Below are 16,679 nucleotides of genomic sequence, written 5' to 3' on the forward strand. Positions count from 1 at the left end.
CTACCCTAGGGGACACAGGGAGAACATGCAAACTCCACACAGAGTAGGCCCTTTCCCCAACCCCACCTACAGTATGGGCACTGATGACGCGGAGGAGAGGACACGGCCCCAGCGCCCACAGCGATTGAAGGACCTTCTAACTGTGAGGCGACAGCGCTGCCGACTGCGCCACCGTGCCCATAACCAAAGTGGACTCGCTGTGATGTGTGTTGGCTCACTGCACTGTAGGTGGGATAGCTTTTCAGGTAGCCTGGGACCAGATGAATCTGCCAGTGCAAAAAAATAAATTGCCCTCTGCGATTTGGGTCTGGCACCGCTCCATTGTGAATCCATTTCCTGCTCCAGAAGTCTGGGGTGACCAATCAGGGCCCAGTATTCAAATATGGGAGACTGTGATTGGTAGTTGGTTGTAGGTCTAACCGATTGCGTCCAGAGCCATTGTTTTGATCCCGCCCCCTTGGAAAAAGAACGTCCTCATAGAGGCACCAGACTCATATCCACGCAGGGATATAGTCTGGCTACGCGAGGCTACTTTTCAGAGTGCTTCTTTGTGGATGCTTTTGTGTGACGCTGTAGTATGATCAAGTAGGGCGTTTATTTACGAAAAAGAACACAAAAAAGTTACAATATGGAGATACAAGGTTTTCTGCCCACAAGAGCAACAATACGTTGATGAAATATGTAACAGAGTTTAACACATTGAGAGCCAGATACTATGCATTAGAGATGCGCGGATCGCGGTTTTAGCCGCGGTTGCCGCAGTTAACCGCGGTTTGGGTGGATTCGGGTCAATCAAATATAATTATTAATTAATATCGGATAAACCGCGGGTGCGATATTGCGGTAAATAAATTAATGACATCTAATATATCTATCCATGAAATAGCTAAATCTCTGCGTGCTTGTGTCTGTGTGAGTGTGTAGAGCAGCCTCTGTGCGATGCGTTCTCAAAATGCATTGATTTAGCCTATGGAACCGACATTCCATAGGCTAAATCAATGCATTTTGTGATCGCATCGCACAACTAATACTAAAACTAACGGGGAATAGCCTACCAGAAAATAATAATATTTTGACATACGGGAAAAACGGTTGGTGCGGATATTTAAATTGGACAATATAATTATTGCGGTTGGATAACGGGCGGATAATTAATTTGTACATGCGGATTCGGGTGACGTGAGAGGCCATCCGCGCATCTCTACTATGCATCCGCTTCACCCGTGGGGTGCCAGCGTTTTTTACCGTGTTTTGACGATCTTTGGAGAACCGCAGAAGCCACGAACGTGCACACGGATGTAAACAAGTGTCTGGGAGGGTCTCGTCTATCCACTGGAACATTTTTTTTTTTTACTGCGATCGGCCATTTTGTTGCTATTGCCCGTTGAAAATGGCTCGTTTTCACCCAAAAAATGAAAGAATCCGAGCTAGAAGTGTTTTTCTGCAAATCCTAATATAGGAGTGGACGGAAGTGACGTTTTTTGGGGATGACGTCACATCCGTCCATTCCTTCTATCAGCGTCGAGGGATCATTCCTAAGTTGCGTTAGAGCGCCCTCTTGTGTAATTTTCAAAAAAGAAATTGGACGTAGATCTACGTTTATGGCACTCAATGAGTTAAAAGCAAAACACACATACACACACATACTGTAAGGTCTCTCTCTCTCTCTCTCTCTCTCTCTTAAACATGTCTTTACATTACAGCTGTTTGATGTGAAGTCAGGTGGTCTCTATACGGTGATGATGGTGGGGCTGTGCTGTGTGTGTAATCCTGTGAGAGGTTGAACGTGACACAGGCGTCTCAGAGGGACTCAACACACTCATTTACATTCCTTTGAACTTATAGTACCGACACCGGAGTCTGTGACAATAATCTACTAACAATCACTCCTCTGTTCATTACATACATTAATACATCACTCTCACTTACTCTCTCACTTACTCTCTCTCTCTCTCTCCAGTGTCGGCCCTATGGGGGGGCATTGGGGGGCAATGCCCACCCAGATTAGACTTTGTGCCCCCCCAGTTCAGATTGGCCAGAATTTCTTTTATTTTTATTTTTTTATTAAAAATTATTTCACAGACATATATATTTTTTGGGTGTTAAATATATGTTATTTGTATGTTCTTTGTGATTATTATAAATATTTAAATTTTCTAATAATTAATAGTTTAATGAAAATGCAATAATAAAAGGTACACACTGGCACCGCCACTCCACTGCACCGAGTCGGATTTGTTTTGAGTTGACCACCTTCTTGATCACACCTCCGTGCGAGCGGTGCCGGTGTCCGGTGCGACGTCACGTCATTACCTGCTCTGTGTGTGTAGTTGTTTTGCTTCTCATGCACATGAATTCAAATCCGAGACTGAGAGAGAAGAAAAAAGACCAAGGTGAAGTTGACTTTTTTTTTCTCCCTTTCCTCCCGCCGTGGAGATTGCGACATAAGACTCTTATTATGAGTGATAAGACACTAAGCCTATAAATTAATGCTCAATGTATTTGTGTTGTTGGTGCATAGCCTTTTCCCCCCCTTTTCCTCCCGCCGTGGAGATGGTGTCATTATAGCTGTAGAATACAACTCTCGTAGACGTATTTATGATTCTGACGTTTTCAATCTACGAGAGTTGTAGGGTTCACCCCCCATGGACACAGGGACTTTCAGCACTATACCCCGTAGACACTCCAAACATGTACAAATTGAAAAAAATGGTGCTTACCCCCACACCACAAATGTTAACTCTTGCTACGGGGTAGTAGTTTAATGTAATAATCCATATATTTCAATAAGGAAGTGTTTTAATGCCGTCTATGGCCGATTCTGTCGGAAGTTCCCAATAGGCGGTAGTGACGCGCCCATCTGGTGAAACCCGGAATTACACTCAATGTAAACAGGAAGTAAACGAGGGCGAAAAATAGCGTTCGGCCACAGACGGCTAATAATTTCTGTATCCGGGCCTGGCAGCAGCGCAGTAAGCTGCCTTTTTTTCTCCCGCCGTGGAGTCTGTGGAGATGCGATGCCAACATTAGATTAAAGACATTATAGGGGCAAGGTAAATAAACCGAATTAACCGAAATAAAGTTACAAAACACCCCAAAAAAGTAAATTATCCACCCAATAACCGGAAAAAATCGCACGCCCGCGCTTTGCACGCGCGCGCAGGCCCCCCTTAGAATAATTAATGCCCCCCTGCTGATTACTGTCTGTAGCCGGCACTGTCTCTCTCTCTCTCTCTCTCTCTTATTCGCACACACGCACATGCACACGCAAACACACACACACACGCAGACGCAGACGCACACATGTTATTATAGCTAACGAAAACTGGATGGTTGGTGGTTCATCTGTAACTGAATACATTTTTAGATGACATCTTTTGTTAAGTTTTTATTACACAACACTTACCGTTTCAATCCTGCACCTGGCAAATAACCCAAAGTATAAAAGAAACTCAAACTAACACTAAAACTAATTAAAAACAAACTAAAACTATTAGCATTTCCTAAAATAAAAACTAATAAAAACTAGCAAATCCACTCTAAAAACTAATTAAAACTAACTGAATAAAAACAAAGATATTCAAAATGAACTAAAACTATTAACTAAAATGAAAAATGCTAAACTATTACGACCTTGACACGCACGCACACACACGCCCGCACACACGCGCGCACGCGCCCGCCCGCCCGCCCGCACGCACACGCCCTCAATCAAAAGTCAATCTTTTCTCAATTCCACTCCAGAGTGCACATGTGCACAACTTTAGGCACAATTGCTTCCAGACCCCCCGTGGAGTTCTCATTCAAACAGCAAGTCATGCTCATCTGACAACATCATTGATCCATTCAAAGCATTTATCACGCAATAACGCTTCATGAAACAACAATGGCAGCATCTTTCTTAAAGACACCAGACTTCCAGACTTTTATCATGTCATGACAACAAAAAGGGGAAATGATAGTTGGCTATGCTAAATAAAGAGAGAGAGAGAGAGAGAGAGAGAGAGAGAGAGAGAGAGAGAGAGAGAGAGAGAGAGAGAGAGAGAGAGAGAGGTAGAGAGACAGACAGACAGACAGAGAGAATTTTTATTTTCTTGACACTTTTTCCTGGTTCACCACACAGCCTAGTAGAGGTAAAACAAAAGAAAAAGAAAAAAAAGGAGGGGTCCGATTAAGGATAGATCCCTGGTGGACCCCCGGCCGGTGAACGAAGCATGTACGGTTTAAGTGGATAATTCACCCCGGGTCAGTAGATATGGTGACCCCGCAATATGAATATCAATACCCACTCCTCCACAGTGCAAAGGACCTGATCGATCAAAGCCCTTCAGTGAGAGAGAGCGCTGTAAGGCTGATATAGATGGGCTGGGAGTGTTGTACGCTACAGAATGGTTCACATGATATGTCAATATTTATTGGCTGAAGGGGCAGTGGTGGAAGAAGTACTCAAAGTACTTTTACTCAAGTAAAAGTATCAATACCGCAATGTAGAAATACTCTGTTACAAGTAAAAAAGGCCTGTGTTCAAAATGTTACTTGAGTAAAAGTACAAAAGTGTTGGCATGAAAATATGCTTAAAGAATCAAAAGTAAAAGTTCTAAAATGTTTGAAAATAGCAGATCTACAAGCTCACAACGCGTCGCGTTGTGAGCTTGTAGATCGGCTATTTTCAAATAGCCTAGGTATAAAATAGGGCTAAAGTGGTTAATGTATGTTTTATAATGTAATAATTTATATCTGCAAAGTAACTAGTAACTAAACGTTTCAGAGAAATTGGAGTGGAGTAAAAGTACAATATTTGACTCCGAGATGTAAAGTGGAGTAAAAGTAAAAGTATAAAAAATTGGAAATACTCCGGTAAAGTAAAAATACCTCAAAATTGTCAGGTACAGTACTTGAGTAAATGTACTTAGTTACTTTACACCACTGTGGGCTGGGAGTGTTGTACGGTACAGAATGGTTCAAATGAATGTCAATATTTATTGGCTGAAGGAGCTGAATAATGGTCTATATTCCTGAGGTCAGGAATAAAGGCGCTCCTGAGGTTTAGATAAAGTGTTTTATCAATCCCTCTACAAAGATGTGAAGCATCCCTCGCTTCCCTCTCCTGTCTTTTAAAGCCTCCCTTGGTAAAGGGGATCTATTGGCCTTATGAGCTTCAGGCAATACTACTTGTTAACCATTAGGTGTCCTACCTGACACTATAAGGCCCCGTTTAAGACTGGCAGCCAAATCCAGCCTAAATCAGATATATGCCATTCAGATTGGAATCCGATTTGTTTTATGAAGTCTGAACAGAGGGAGGTCACATGGAATCCCATTGAGCCACATTCAGAGGTGGTTTCAAATCTGATTCAAATCTTATTTCTAAAGATGCGTCTCAGTCTGAACGCAGTAACCTGCTCTAACCACCCAAGTCGCATATTAAACTGTCCAAAACGTCACTTGCAGCGCGACCCAACGCCACTGACGTCATTACACGAGAATTGATTTTGTGATATGTGATGTATGAAGACATATCTCGCGGCATGGCAGAAAATGGGTTCACAAGGTCCTAAAAGTCATGACGTTGTGACGGCTACCGCGGCAACCAAAGCAGACATGTCGGCGGCTTTAGGTTGACGTGTGAACAATCGGGCCAAAGGATCGGATTTGAGAAATACATCATATTTGACTGGATTTGACTGCAGTCTAAACAGGGCCTTAATGTCTCAAATTTGGAAGAGTAGGGAGACCACGTCCGATCACTGCAGATGTACTGACATAATCTACCATACTGATTTATTAAAATAACCTTTTATTCATTCAAACAAGATCCCGGATTGCAGCTTTAAATTATTCATCGCAATTCTATAATTATTATGCCATTCTTTAACGTACAACAGGATGAAACAAGAACATCTACATGACTTTTAACGGCCATTAGATGTGACGCGCTGACATTTAATCAAACATAGCCCATGGTATATAGGAGAGAGTCAATCCTCTTTGAAGTCGATATAAAGGGAATCGATGACAAAACGCGGCGGAGATGAAAGACAGTCCGTCGTTTTGGAATACAGTGGCGTTATTTCCCTCCAGACTTGCAGTGTCTGCGTGCAACAATAACTCTGCCGCTCCGCTACGCCTGCTATTCCATTCCTATACTCTCAAACACCGCTAGTGACATGCAGCCATGTAAATACAAGGGTCTAATCTACTCTGTAAACACGTGTGAGATATGATATTGTAACCGTGTGTTGAGGGCATGTGTTATATTATGGGTCCATTTGATTACATGTGTACACTCCTATAGCTTGTATATCTGCTATTTATGAATGGCCAAAGACATCTTAAAATGACACAGATGCGTTCCCGGATTGAATGGATTAAAGTGACCTTTTGTGGCCTATGTGGCAGAACCTGACACATGCTATATTAATATTCTTCTTGCACCTTAATGTCTACTGTACATCAAGGGTTCCCAATCTTTTCAGAGATTTGTTTGTTGTTGTCGCATTCCTAAGCAGGGGCGGATTAACCCTCCGTGGTGCCCGGTGATTGGAACCGGTTCGGTGCCCTCCGGGAGCGTTTTGTCAACGGGGGGGGGGGGGGGTGCTGCGCGTCGAAAAAGAATGACGCTTCACCGGCACGTTTCAATGTTGTAGCGCTCCTTTAGCAGTCCTGCTTCTACATTTTGGCGTTCTTCGCCGTTTTATTTATTTTTCTCACGCCGTTTGGTGCCCCCCCCAAGGTTGGTGCCAGGTGCTTCAGCACCTCAAGCCCGTTGGATAAGCCACCACTGTTCCTAAGCCAATAATTTGATGACCGGTAGGAGACTCTAAGGAGGTCATCAAATTATTGTCTTAGGAATGCGACAACAACAAAAAAATCTCCATGAATTGAAAAATGGGTGTGTGCATTGGGTGTGTAATTGACAGAAAATAAGTATTTTTTTTGGGTGAACTACTCCTTATCTGGGGACCCCCCAAAATAATTTGGGCTCGACCCCCCCAGTTTGGGAACCACTGGTCTATATCATGAACAGTATACACAGCTTGCTCTGCCTTATGTCTATAACCTCATGTACATACCAGTGTTGATTTTGACAGCAAATTTTGATTTAGTTTCAGTCATAGTCTTTTGAATAGTTTTAGTCATATTTTAGTCATCTGAAATGTTTTAGTTTTTGTCTAGTTTTAGTCAACTAAATATCATAAGATTATAGTCGACTAAATCTACAGTTGATTTAGTCAACTAAAATGTATTTTGGCGGTGCCTTGATGGTGTCATAATGGCTGATTTTACACTTGGTTGCATGCTGAAAATAGACGATCTTCAAGCTCACAACGCGTCGCAGCGCGACGCGTTGTGACCTTGTAGATCTGCTATTTTCAGGAGCGTAACACCCGAGCGCAACCAAGCATAAAATCTTTTAGTTCTACTGGATCTCTTCTCCACTAGTCCCTCACAAACATTTCAGTCTAGTTTTTATTTGTTGACGAGATATATATATATATATATCAATATATTTAGTCTTAGTTTTAGTCACTGTAGCCTAGTTTTTATGAAGTTTTTGTAAAATTTTCGTCAGTGAAAAAAGGTAGTGGACGAACAATTTTTCGTCATAGTTTTAGTCGACGAAATCAACACTGGTACATACTATACACGGATAGATATGCTATGTGCAAATATGTATTCTTGTTTTCCTGATTATGTCTCTTTGCTCCCCCGCCCCCACCCTCCTCTCTCTCTCTTTCTGGAAACAACAAGTACGACAGAGCTCGTAAATAAATGAATTCCACCCACTCTTTTTTACCGTTCATTACACCTGTAAACCTAGTGATGTGACAATACAGATGATTGTGATTATTATTACTGAGGATCTCTTTTTACCGCGTGATGTGAGGAGGTCCCACTGGACGGTGTGAGCTGTCTGTTATAATTAAAATACAGACACAGGAGACACTTCAAAGAGTACTTTATACGTTCTCATGGCAACAACACGCCGGCGAATGTTGTTTAAAGACCTCGTTAAAAATAAAAGGCAATAAAGACTTCTATCAACTTTAAAAAAAAGAAATGCTGCAATTAATAGAAATGTGAAAATCACAGAGCCATGGAATCAAGAAAGGTGAGGTGCTGCGCCTAAAAAAATGATTGAATCTTTTTTTTATCAAGACTGTTCTTAGCCCATTCAATCCGGGAACGCATCAGTGTCATTTTAAGATCTCTTTGGCTATTCAAACATAGCAGATCTATAAGCTCATAGCGCGGCACCGAGTGCCGCGCTATGAGCTTATAGATCTGCTATTTTTTTTTTTATCTTGAACATTGTGAAAATCTTTGAATACATCTATTTTTTTGAATAACATTTTTAACTCAAATCTTTGCTTCTGGAGGTCCCTGAAACAAAATATTTTACAAATGTTCGCTTTAAAAATATATATTTAAAGATTTGCACAAATTTCCACGATTTTGAAAAATCGCTGGCAGTGGATGATTTATTAATTTGTTTATTCTGACAGTGAAGGAGTTTAGGGCCGTGTGCACCAACTTGTTTTTTTTCCCTGAGTGCAGCGTATTTCTTATATTATTTACAATGACAGCGCCGTGTTTTAGGGAAACCCTGGCATCTGTCCAATATCTGAGTTCCCCCAAAAGATGCAAAACAGCTCTTTAAATCTTGTACTTACCCGGGAAGTGTTTATGATTTGTCAGGAAATAATTGATTCAGTACACAACAAAGCATAGAGAATCAACAAACAAAAGCCTGCCGAACAAATACTCAGTTAATCAACTACAAAAGGGGGCAGAACTGTTTTGTCTATATTCAAAAATATGCTATTATTTTCTCTAAGTGAGAGCGTCGCACGCACGCACTACAATACTCCTACTAACAGATTTCTAAGCAAAGTCGACTTAAGATTTCAAGGTTGTGAGGTGTTCCTCAAAGACACACACACACACACACACCCACAGTGTAAACTCCCCCTCTTTCACACACACGCACGCACGCACGCACGCACGCACGCACGCACGCACGCACACACACACACACACACACACACACACACACACACACACACACACACACACACACACACACACACACACACACACACACACACACACACACAAATCTCAGAGGGACTCTGGGGCTTTTAACAATCCTTCTTTGTGTGTGAGAGCTAAGCTTTGAGGTTCATATGGCATCTTTACGTTCACAGAGACACTATGTGGCAGTAGTACAGTCAGTGTATATGTGATGAAATACATACTGTGACAGTTGACAGACAGATACAATAACGTATTGAACTATAGACATTATTAAAATACCCCTATACAAAGTTCACTTGAAGGTTTTCCAGGTTGTGATGTTGTTGCCTGTTCCCTCACTGAACTTACTGTTTGGGGGAAGGCTTTTGTGGTGTTCACACAACAGTAGAATGTATGCCATGGAATAAGTAACATTGTTTAAAAGCAAAGCAGACAGACACAGACTAACAGAAAGACACACAGACACACAAACACACAGACACACAGACACACACAACCAGAAAATGGCCGCCACTGCTATGCCCTATAAGACTGTGGTTGTACTGGTCAGGTCCCAGGTTTTAATGGGTGTGTCCATAGACATATAAAGGTAAACGCCGAGCTCCTCCGGCTCTGAGGTGTCTGTATCTCGGGTGCCATTTTGGAGAAGGCAAGCTTCCTGACTACTGGCCAATCACAGCGCGTCTTTTCCGGGACTTGGCAGAATCTAGTTGTATAAAAATATAACGGGATAACTTCTGACTAGTCCCGGAAAAGACGCGCTGTGATTGGCCAGTAGTCAGAAAGCGTGCCTTCTCCAAATTGGCGGCCACAATACAGGTTGCTCCAATGAACTGCGGAGGCCAATGAGCTATCTAGGTTTCTATATTTATGGATGTGTCTGTCTGTGTGTGTCTATGTGCAGGGTGTTGCTGGAAATGAGCATTTGCGCTCAGCTACTACCCTGGGTAAATAAAAAGACAGACAGACGGTATATCTTACCATCGTCCATGTCGGCCAGGATGTGGACGGAGGCGGTGGGGTAGTGCGTTCCAAGGCGGCCGCCGATGGGCAGCGACAGCGACACGTTGAAGCTCTCCTGGTCCTCGTAGAGCGAGTCGTCGATGACCACCACGCGGCATGCCTTCTCCTTCTCGTCCTTGTCGAAGCGCAGCATGCTGCCGTGCTCCTCCGGCCGGGAGATGAAATCCGAGTAGGAGAGCACGGTGGTGGGGACCGTGCCCGTGGCCGAACCTGAACCATGCACACAAAGGAAAAGGACACATAAAGTTTTGTTCCATAAGCCAGTAGGTCTTTAAAACTTCTTCATGTCAAGGACCCCCAAATTAAAATGTATTTGGCCTGCCGCGGACATCCATCTGAAATGTTTCTGTGCCAGGGACCCCATACAAGATTTTTCAAATTTGTTTTGAAAATAGCCGAGCTAGTATAGGCTATTTTCAAATAGGCTATTTTCAAATAGCCTATAGCGTATATACACAGCTATTTTTTTATTTTTTATTTGTAGAATATCGAGAGAGATATAATTTGATGTACCCCAATATAAAGTAATGCATGATCACCCCCCCCCCTTTACCCCCCTCCCTTTCTAATCAGTACATAGTGTTTTATATTTGTGATGATATTGAATTCTGGTGTTATTCTTTATATGTTGATGAATTGAATACCTAGCATTTCTGTCTAATAAAATATTCAATCAATCAATCAATCAATGAGTGGGAATTCTCCCTGAGCCAGTCCCCTGCCCATACAGTGAAAAGGGAACTAAAACTCTTATACATACAAAGAATGGCTACAAATATTTACAGTACAGTATATACATTTTGACATTATTGTACTGGTGGTAAGGCCTTCTTCTGTGCCTCTCTGTGTCTCAGAGCAAAGGGGTGAGTGGTAGAAGAGAATAGGAAGTAGAAACAGAAAGCTCAGTCTGTCAGCGCTAGAGCAGAGGACAGCTGGAGATCCACTGCACCCATGTTTTAGTTTTATTTAGTTTCCTTTCACCTTTACTTTACCAGAGAAGAGCAAAAAAAAGGGAGGTCCCCCACACTGTCTTCACTTCCAAAAATATATCTAAATCCATTAATTAAGACCGGGAACGCATTTGTGTCATTCTAAGATTTCTTTGGCTATTTTTTGAAAAATCATGGAAAAGTTGTGCAAATCTTTGATTATATTCTACGATGTCTTCTAAATCCTAACCGTAAAAAAATTAAAAAAAATAAAACGTATGTTGCTATATCAGTGGTTCTCAAACTTTTTCATGTCAAGGACCCCCAAAATGATATGTATTTGGCTGTGGACCCCCATCTCAAAATATTTTGTTCCAGGGACCCGGAAGGCAAGATTTGAGTTACAAATGTTCGCTTTAGAAATATATATATTCAAAGATTTGCACAAAAGTTCACGATTTTTCTAGAATGGCCAAAGAAATGGATTCATGCAGGTTCAACGCTTCGGTCTCTCGGACCTTCATCAGGCACGATGGGACCAAAACATTGTATCTGCATCAAAATATTTTTTCGTAAGTGAAGACCTCCCTTTTTTTGCTCTCCTCAAGTTCATTTCCCCCGACGCACCTGTCCATTTCAGCAGTGTGCAAAAGGACGTTTTCAACTACCTCTATTTTACCAGGAATATTCTCATCAAGATGAGGGAGGATGCAAAAAAAAAACAACAACATTAAAAAGCACTTTCACCAAAGACAGTGTGGGTTTGTAGAATGAAAGACAAACAATAATTTGACCATGATATGGGACTGAATGTTGTAGATACTAATCGGTTTAGGAGTCTTCATTCATTTAATTTTGTTTTGTTTTGTTTTATGACCTCAATTACACCCAAAAAGAACATTCAGTGGATTTTCTGTGGTCTGGGGTTTCCTGAATAATTAGGCTAAAAAAAAGTGCTGGGATTGGCCCCTGGCTATCCTTCTCCTTTGAGGGGCGGAGCAGAGGCGATGATTGACAGGCAAAATCCCTCAACAGCCACACCCACAGGCAAATACTTTTTTTTTTAAATTGCAGCTGAAAATGCCTCAGAACACAAGAGAGAAAAAAACCTGCCATGGCTCACTGGAGTGGATCTTTCAGTTAAAACATTTGAATACACGTTTGAAGGACCATGATAAAACATTTTAATATTTTGTAAATCTGAATGTCATGAAACCTTTAAATGTTTGGATGAATTGAGTACAAAGGACCCCAATGGAAACAAGCCATAGTGCTTTCTTGGGTTTAAAATCCTCTTTAACAGACCTTAATACCTTAATACCTTAATACCTTAATACCTTAATACCTTAGATTGACAATTCAATCTAAGGTATTGAATTGTACTTGCCCTGTGCTTGTGTTTGCTAACTGTTAATAAAGTATTCAATCAATATTCAATCAATCAAGCCTTGTTTTCAGGATTTTATTCATTTGAACAATCCAGGTATGAGGATGTTTTTGTTTAGATTTAAAAGAACATGTTTTAACCCATTAAGACCGGGAACGCATCTGTGTGTCATAGCGCGGCACCGAATGCCGCGCTATGAGCTTGTAGATCTGCTATTTTAGAAAAATCATGAGAATTTGTGCAATCTATTTTGTTCCAGGGACCCCCCAGAAGCAAAGATTTGAATAAAAAATGTTCTCTTTAAAAAAATATATATATTCAAAGAGTTGCACACATTTTCAAGATTTTTCAAAAATTGCAGATCTACAAGCTCATAGCGCGGCACTCGGTGCCATGCTATGAGCTTGTATATCTGCTATTTTTGAATAGCCAAAGTATAAGATAATCAAAAGTGGTTACACAGATGCGTTCCCGGTCTTAATGGGTTAAGCGGAGCGGTGAGAAACTGCATTGCTAAGTTGGTGGTAGATATTCATTGTCAAAAGCAGCCAGGTGTAATGTTTTCAGTAAAACAATGTTGTTGGAATGGAAATATAATCCATTTCTTCCTCTTTTTTTCCCCCCAGTGTGTGCATAACAGTGGGAATAGCTCATTCATTGTCTGGGTTCTATGTTAACCTAAGGCAGGAATACATGAACACTGTATAAGCTTCAATATGTGTTTACTTATTGCAAGTCCCGTCGCCATCGCAATATTCAACAATGTTATTGCATATCGCATGTTTTCTTAACCCATTCAATCCGGGAACATTTTAGACTTTTTAGCGACAGTATAACCATTATTTTATACTTTAGGCTATAATAGCAGATATACAAGCTAGGAGCTTGTACTGTAGATCTGCAATTGTGTGGGGGGAAATCGTGAAAATGTGTGCAAATCTTTGAATAGGTACTTAAATGTACTTAAAATACAAAAAGTAAAAGTACTAAAATGTTTGAAAATAGCCGATCCACAAGCTCATAGAATAGGTCAATATGTTCTTTAAAGCAGTGGTTCTCCAACTTTTTCATGTCAAGGACCCCCAAATTGACACTTATTAAACCGCGGACCTCCATTTCAAAAGATATGCCGCATGGACCCCCATAAGAGAAGATTTTTACGGCCATAGCAGTGATTCTCAAACATTTTAATGACACGCATTAGGCTACGGACCCCCATTTAATGGCATTTCTATCTCTGGGACCCCAATTTATATTGTAAAATGTATGTTAATTTAACTCAGAGAGTGTAAAAATTGAACCAAATGTATGTACACTCTCTGAGTTACAGACCCTTATTTAGCTGGGGACCCCCTGGAACTCACCCAAGGACCCCTGGGGGTCCCCGGACCCCACTTTGAGAACCAATGCTTTAAACTTTTAGAGCGAACATTTTAAACTTATCGTTGATTCTGGGGATTCTACATATTATGTCTTCTAATGTCAAGGACCCCCAAAATGATATGTATGTGTCCACGGACCCCCCCCATCTCAAAATATTTAGTACCAGGGACCCCCCCAGAAGCAAAGATTTGAGTTAAAAATGTATATATTATATTCAAAGATTTGCACAAATTTTCACGATAAAAAAAAAGGAGCAGATTTACAAACTCAATAGCGTGGCACTCGGTGCCGCGCTATGAGCTTGTATATCTGCTATGTTTGAATAGCCAAATAATTCTAAAGTGACACAGATGCGTTCCCGGATTGAATGGGTTAATATTGTGAGAGTAGAGGGCATAAATAAGCAATATGGCCTTATAAAGACAAATATACCAGAGTTACATTCTACGCTCGTATCAGGAGGATCCACTTTCTCATTATCGTTGCTGTCGGGGCAGAAACCTCTTATCTCCATATTCTTTTTTACTTAAGTAAAAGTGTCAATATTGCAGAGTAGAAATACTCCATTACAAGTAAAAGTCTGGTATTCAGAATTTACTTAAGTGAAAGTACAAAAGTATTGACATCAAAATATACTTAAAGTACCGAAAGTAAAAGTACTCGTTATGTATAATGTCCCATTTTTGTTTCAAATCTATACAAATCTTTTGAAAATAGCAGATCTACAAGCTCACAATGTGTTGCATCGCAACACATTGTGAGCTTGTAGATCGGCTATTTTCATTTGGGCGAAATGTATATAGGGCTGAAGCGGTTAATGTATGTTTTGTAACTAGTAACTAAAAGTTTTCAAATAATTGTAGTGGAGTAAAAGTACAATATTTTTCTCTGAGATGTAGTGGAGTAGAAGTAAAAGTACAGAACATTTGAAATACTCCAGTAAAGTAAAAAACACCTCAGGATTGTACTTAAGTAGACTAGTACTTGAGTAAATGTACTAAGTTACTTTACACCACTAGTTTCCGCCCGACAGAGACGATATAAACTCCAGTCGTATGAGTGGAAACTTGAAAATATATAGAGACACATCTTATTGCAGCATGGTAGGGCCTATACTGAATCTAATATTTCCAAAGAAGATTACGTTTACATGCATAGTATCAATGAATGATTATTATATTATGTATGTGGAATATTTGCATTTTATTTTGTATTTTTATTTCTGTTATTTTATTGTGTTGTGTTGTATAATTGTGATATGGATCTCCCTGGGTCTTAAATAAAGATTGAATTGAATTGAACGACAAAAACATCACTTCAATTAAAAGTAAGCTCGCACCAAAAGAAAAACATAATTTCTTCTTTAACATGTTGCGGAGATATTTTAGTCTAATTTAATACCGTCCTTAAACTACTGACCTATGCATTAACATGCCGTTGCAGACCCCGGCCTACACAGAATCAATCACTATTATTTTCCACAGGAGCTCTATCACCTTTCACCCCATCCATTTTTACACTCCAGAGACAAACACATTTATTTTTATTTGTGTTTATCAAAGGTGACAGGTGCGTAGGAAGAAGACCAAACGAGGGCCCACATGCACAGAAAGAAAGAAAAAAAAAAATCCCGCACACGAATACGTTGTTATTCCCATTAAAACTTTTTTAATTGCATTTGAATAGGGAATAATGTGTTGATTGAAACAAAGTCACAAGGGTTAGTTTTCTCTTTGTCGAAAGATTCCAATTACCAAAAACGCCTACAGTATGCTTCATGTGCGTGTGTAAATACAAGTCCACATGCATGGACATGCGCTTCATTTTATGGTCCAGATTTGGAGGTTTGAAAGTACTAGAGCAGCGGTTCTCAAACTATGGGTCGCGGCCCAAAGTGGGGTCGCGGGAAGGTGCCGTTGGGGTCGTGCATTGGCAACCAAAAAAATCAATAAAAAATAAAAATAATAATAAAACAAAAAGGTTGTTGCGATAAACATGAAGAGAGTACGGCCCCTTGACTCCTCATACACACACAGCTCCGCCTCCAACACCGACCGAGAAGAACAACCAGCAACTCAAGAAAACACACACAAGCCCTAGCAGAGGCTGAGGCGCAAAAACGGATTTAGCTGTTCAAAAACAATGTACTTAGGAATTATGTTCAATACGAGCGGGTACGGCTTAAAAGAGCCATTGTGGGTGTTTTTGTTACTCCGAGAGCGAGAGGGTACCAAAACATGGACCACGGGTCCATTTAGTTCTACATGTACCCTCGTTAAAATTTTGATTGCGATGTAACGTTACCGTGTGGGTAGATAATTCTCACAGACAGACAACCAGACCAGTTAACAACAGCTGTCACGATGGAGAAAAACGTCACGGTCGGTGACCAAAGATAAAATGGAGAGAGCTGGATTACGAAACTCTGGTGGTTCTATAGCAACATATTTTAGCTAAATGCTTCAGTTTGCTTTAGTACAAATGTGTGTACAGAAGCACTTCCATAGCATTTATTGATTTTGTGGCGTTCTAGTGCCCGCTGCTCTAGTACTTTCAAACCTCCAAATCTGGACCATAAAATGAAGCGCATGTCCATGCATGTGGACTTGTATTTACACGCGCACATGGTGCGCGCATGTTGGGGTCGCCAAACTTTTCCCCCCATAATAAGGGGTCGTGGTATAAAAACGTTTGAGAACCCCTGTAGAGGTTTGGGCTGCTACGCGGTCCTCACACCTACGTCTGAGTCATAGTGTCGGGGGCTTTGTCAGAGCATGTATACTGTTTAGTATGCCTGTCCCCGAAAAAAGATTTCTATTAGTCGACTCTGATTGGACAATTTTTTTTGTTGCATTATTCGACTGAGAGATTGGCAGTCGAATCAGTCTGACTCGACTGCCAATCTCTCGGTCAAAATG

At 40.9% G+C, this 16,679-nt stretch overlaps 1 protein-coding gene across 1 annotated transcript in view; it reads right to left on the reverse strand.

Moving 5' to 3' along the window:
* The window catches only part of LOC308090608 (FRAS1-related extracellular matrix protein 2-like), a gene marked incomplete at its 3' end in the record, with an annotated part of 169,103 nt that overhangs the window by 58,756 nt on the left and 93,668 nt on the right, over positions 1–16,679 (reverse strand). The window contains exon 8 of the mRNA XM_080435850.1: positions 10,021–10,272. Coding sequence (XP_080291976.1) covers positions 10,021–10,272 — 252 coding nt within the window. The remainder of the gene's footprint in view (positions 1–10,020; positions 10,273–16,679) is intronic.

Source organism: Gymnoscopelus braueri (assembly GCF_963280865.1).
Source record: "Gymnoscopelus braueri genome assembly, chromosome: 8".
Lineage (NCBI taxonomy): Eukaryota > Metazoa > Chordata > Actinopteri > Myctophiformes > Myctophidae > Gymnoscopelus > Gymnoscopelus braueri.